Consider the following 4,371-nt stretch of genomic DNA (forward strand, 5'->3'; position numbering starts at 1 on the left):
TCTTTACATCGTTAAAACTGATGTAATGCAATTAGCATTCAATATGCTGATCTGTGATTGATTACATGCAACAATTAATGCTTGGTGGTTACTTGGGCACATACCATTTAATTCCACCACTTGATTGCACTCAAGTCGAGTCAAGTACGAGACACTGAAGACGACCTTACTGTTGAGGTCCACCCGGTGACAAGCACGGTGTCATCATCATCAATAGACATAGACCGCTGTCATCATTGAAACGCAGTGTGAAAAAAAATTATAGCCCAGGACATCCTGGCTACGATCTGGCGATGGGCTAAACAATAGGATGTCAGTAGCCTGGTTGAGGTCGAAATACGTATCTGTCAAGGTATAATCAAGTGGTGGAATTAAATGGGATGGTACAAACTCGTCTTATGACAAGCATTATCTTCTGTTTCTGTATTAAGAGGGGCTTTCGGAAATAATTTAAACCAGGTTTAGACTGCTTAGTTCCTACTTTTCAGCCTCTGCCATTTAGACGAGTTGTAATAATAATTGTTATTCTCTTAGGGTCTGTCTCATTTGGAGAATTAAACTTAAAAGTGACAGTTCGAAAATAAAAAAATCACCCCGTTATAAGAATGGCTGGTGCTACCCAGCAATTCCAATAGGACATCGATGGAAAATGATTCGATATCTGTCAAAATTTATCTTGCTCTGCGAGCAGGGTTATTTGATAATTATTGAAATGTCACTTTTAAGTTTAATTTCAGTTTAATCATTGACGAATACATAGACGGAGGGGTGGCCATTTTTCCGGGCACCACTATATACCCCTGGGGAGTGACGGATTACAATTATTACAATCACTCGACCATTGAGAAGCCCCTCAATTCGAACCATGAAAACAAAAATGAAAATGACAACAGTTGTCATTTTCATTTTTGTTTTCATCTGAAAACCGATCGCACATCGAGTCCAACGGTTGTTCTCGTTTCCGATATGGAACCGCTCCAACAGCAGCACCAGCACCATTTATCGGGAAGTGAGGTTGCCGGTACACGCACCGGAGGTGCTAGTGCTCCTATCACAACGATCACCACGACCAGCACCACCAGCTCCACCGCCGCAGTGCTACTTGCCGACCTGAGTTCAATTCGCATAAAAGGCGACGAATTGTCGCGGTCTGCTTCATCTCCTTTGGTAAGTGTTAACATTTCCTGAATCAAAATTTACCTTTGTTTTGTACTTAAATGCCAATATTTACAGTGAATTGATCTATCTTCTCATACAGATGAGCAGCCGATCGAAGGAAATACCCGGCCTGGACAGCCAACGGTCTAGCCACTGTCCGGTGGTACGGGAGGGTCCCGCGCTGGGTTGCAATTTCTGCTGGAACACAAGGAGGATACTGCGACGGAAAACCAAGTACCACTGTCCCGAGTGCCAGACGAACTTGTGCATTGCGCCCTGCTTCCAGGAGTATCACGAACACCAATCGGCGGAGAACCCTGCCCCCACCAGCAACGACAGCGGAAGCGGCTGTGTGTATGGTGTAGGTGGATTGTACGCAAAAGTGGATCTCCGATTTGTTGAGAATCTTTACTTTTGCGGAATTGTGTCATTCTCTTTTTTTTATGGGTAAGAATGGAACACTCATTCATCATAACAACATCATAATCAACCAAGAGGCGGAAAAAGTATACAATTATTAACGAAGATGTTTTACAAATCAAATTCGGTAGAAAAACACACAAATCTGATAGAAGGCGACGATAATCGTAATCCCTTTTGTCGGCGGAGTGACCGCTTGGAGGTTCAGGTCATATTTGTGAAAGTTTTCCCGTACAATATAAAATATTTGGACCGGCACCGGAAGTCGAACCCAGCCACCCTCAGCATGGTCTTGCTTTGTAGCCGCGAGTCTTACCGCACGGCTAAGGAGGGCCCTTAATTATTACGAATACATATCTTTTAGGATCACTTAAAAATGAACTTTTAATAGGATATCCGGAAATCCACATAAAACATCAATCGACTCAGCTCGATAAATTAATTGATTGGTTTGTTGCCTAATTGGTTACTAAGTTGCTTGATTGCTTTATTAGTTGGTTGGTTGCTTGATTGATCGTAGCTTGCTTGAATGGTAGAATGGTGAGTTCCTTGATTGGTTGACTGGTTGGTTGCTTGATTTGTTAGTTAATTAATGGGTTGGCTGCTTGATTAATTGGTTGCTTAATTGGTGGGTTATTTGGTTGGTCGGCTTGTTAGTTGATTAGTTGTTTTGTTGGTTGCTTGAATGGTTGATTGGTTAATTAATTGGTTGATTGATTGATTTGTTAGTTGGTGAAATGATTATTTGCTTGATAAGTTAGTTGGTTGATTGATAGCTTGTTTGATTCGTTAGTTGCTTGATTGGTTAATGGTTGCTTGATTGATTGGAAGTGGTCTTGAATGATTTTTTGCTTGATTGGTTAGTTGTTTGATTGGTTGGTTGCCTAATTGGTTGGTTAGTTGCTTGATTGGTTAGTTGTTTGATTGGTTGGTTGCCTAATTGGTTGGTTAGTTGCTTGATAGGTTAATTGGTTGCTTGATTAATTTTTAATTGATTGGTAGCTTGCTTGAATGGTTGAATGATTGGTTGCTTGGTTGATTCGTAAGATGCTTGATAGGATGGTTGTTCAATAGGATGGTTGCCTAATTTAGTTTATTGGTAGCTTGCTTGAATAGTTGATTGATTGTTTTGTTGGTTGCTTGAATGGTTTTTATGTTGGTTGCTTGAAAAGTTGATTGGGTTACTTGATTGATTAGTATGTTGTTTGATTAGTTTGTTGTTTCATTGGTTGGTTGACAGACTGGTGGATTGGTAGGTTGTTTGAATGGTTGGTTGGTTGATTGGTAGCTTGCTTGAATGGTTGAATAATTGGGTGGTTGGTTGGTTGATTTGTTAGTTGGTTGAATGGTTGGTTGGTAGCTCGCTTGAATGCCTAATTGTTTTATTGGTTGGTTAGTTAATTGGTAGCTTGCTTAAATAGTTGATTTATTGGTTGCTTGATTTTTTGGTCTGATGGTTAGTTGATTATTTGTTTTTTTGGTTGCTTGATTGGTTGATTAGTTGGTTGGTTGATTGATTGATTAGTTGATTTGTTAGTTGGTTAAATGTTTAATTGCTTGATTGGTTGGAAGTTGATTGGTAGCTTGCTTGAATGGTTGATTGGTAGATTGGTTAATGGTTGCATGATTAATTGGAAGTGGGTTAGAATGATTGTTTGTTTGATTGATTAGTTGGTTACTTGATTCGTTTGTTGTTTGGTTGATTTGCTGGTTAATTAGTTGCTTGATTGGATAATTGGTTACTTTATTGATTGGTTGCTTGATTGGTAACTTGCTTGAATGGTTGGTTGCTTGATTGGTTTATTGGTTGATTAGTTCACTGGTATCTTGCTTAAATGATAATTGCTTGATTGGTTTGTTACTTGATTGATTTGTTGATTGCTTAGTTGGGGGGTTGGTAGATTGATTAGTTGCTTGATTGGTTAATTGTTTGCTTGATTGATTGGAAGTGGGCTTGAATGATTGGTTGCTCGATTGTTTAGTTGGTAACTTCATTCTTTACTTATAAAGTTGATTGGTTAATTGGTTGCTCGATTGATTGGTTGCTTGATTTGTTCTTCTTCTTATTAGCATTACATCCCCACACTGGGGCAGAGCCGCCTCGCAGCTTAGTGTTCATTAAGCACATCAACAGTTATTAACTGTGAGGTTTCTAAGCCAGGTTACCATTTTCACATTCGTATATAATGAGGCTAACACGATAATACTTTTATGCCCAGGGAAGTCGAGACAATTCCCAATCCGAAAATTGCCTAGACTGGCACCGGGAATTGAACCCAGCCACCCTCAGCATGGTCTTGCTTTGTAGCCGCGCCTCCTATTGCACGGCTAAGGAGGGCCCCTGCTTGATTTGTTAGTTGGCTGAATGGTTGGTTACTTGATTGGTAGTTGCTTGGTAGGTTGGTTGCCTAATTGGTTTATTGGTTGGTTAGTTCTTTGGTAGCTTGCCTAAATGATTGATTGGTTGGTTGATTGGTTTGTTGCTTGATTGATTGGATGGTTGCTTAATTGATGGGTTGGTTGATTGATTAGTTGCTTGATTGGTTAATTGGTTGCTTGAGTGATTGGAAGTGGGCTTGAATGGGTGGTTGCTCGATAGGTTAGTTGCTTATTTGGTTGCTTGTGTAGCTGATTAGTAGTTTTATTGATTGCTTGATTGATTCTTTGATTGGTTGATTAGTTGGTTGGTTCATTGATTGCTTGGTTGATTGGTAGCTAGCTCACCAATAACTGTGGAAGTGCTTAATGAACACTAAGCTGCGAGGCGGCTCTGTCCCAGTGTGGGGTGCAAAG

The 4,371-nt window shown here is 40.1% G+C and overlaps 1 protein-coding gene across 1 annotated transcript; it reads left to right on the top strand.

Annotated features, from left to right (window-relative positions):
- The first annotated feature begins 925 nt into the window (after positions 1-925).
- Positions 926-1,934, top strand: LOC134223986 (uncharacterized). Its single transcript, XM_062703210.1, has 2 exons — positions 926-1,167; positions 1,259-1,934. The coding sequence occupies exons 1-2, from the start codon at positions 967-969 to the stop codon at positions 1,607-1,609; spliced, it is 552 nt and encodes a 183-aa protein (XP_062559194.1). The 5' UTR covers positions 926-966; the 3' UTR covers positions 1,610-1,934.
- Positions 1,935-4,371: the final 2,437 nt, after the last annotated feature.

The sequence above is a fragment of the Armigeres subalbatus genome, chromosome 3 (assembly GCF_024139115.2).
Source record: "Armigeres subalbatus isolate Guangzhou_Male chromosome 3, GZ_Asu_2, whole genome shotgun sequence".
NCBI classification, from domain to species: Eukaryota; Metazoa; Arthropoda; class Insecta; order Diptera; family Culicidae; genus Armigeres; species Armigeres subalbatus.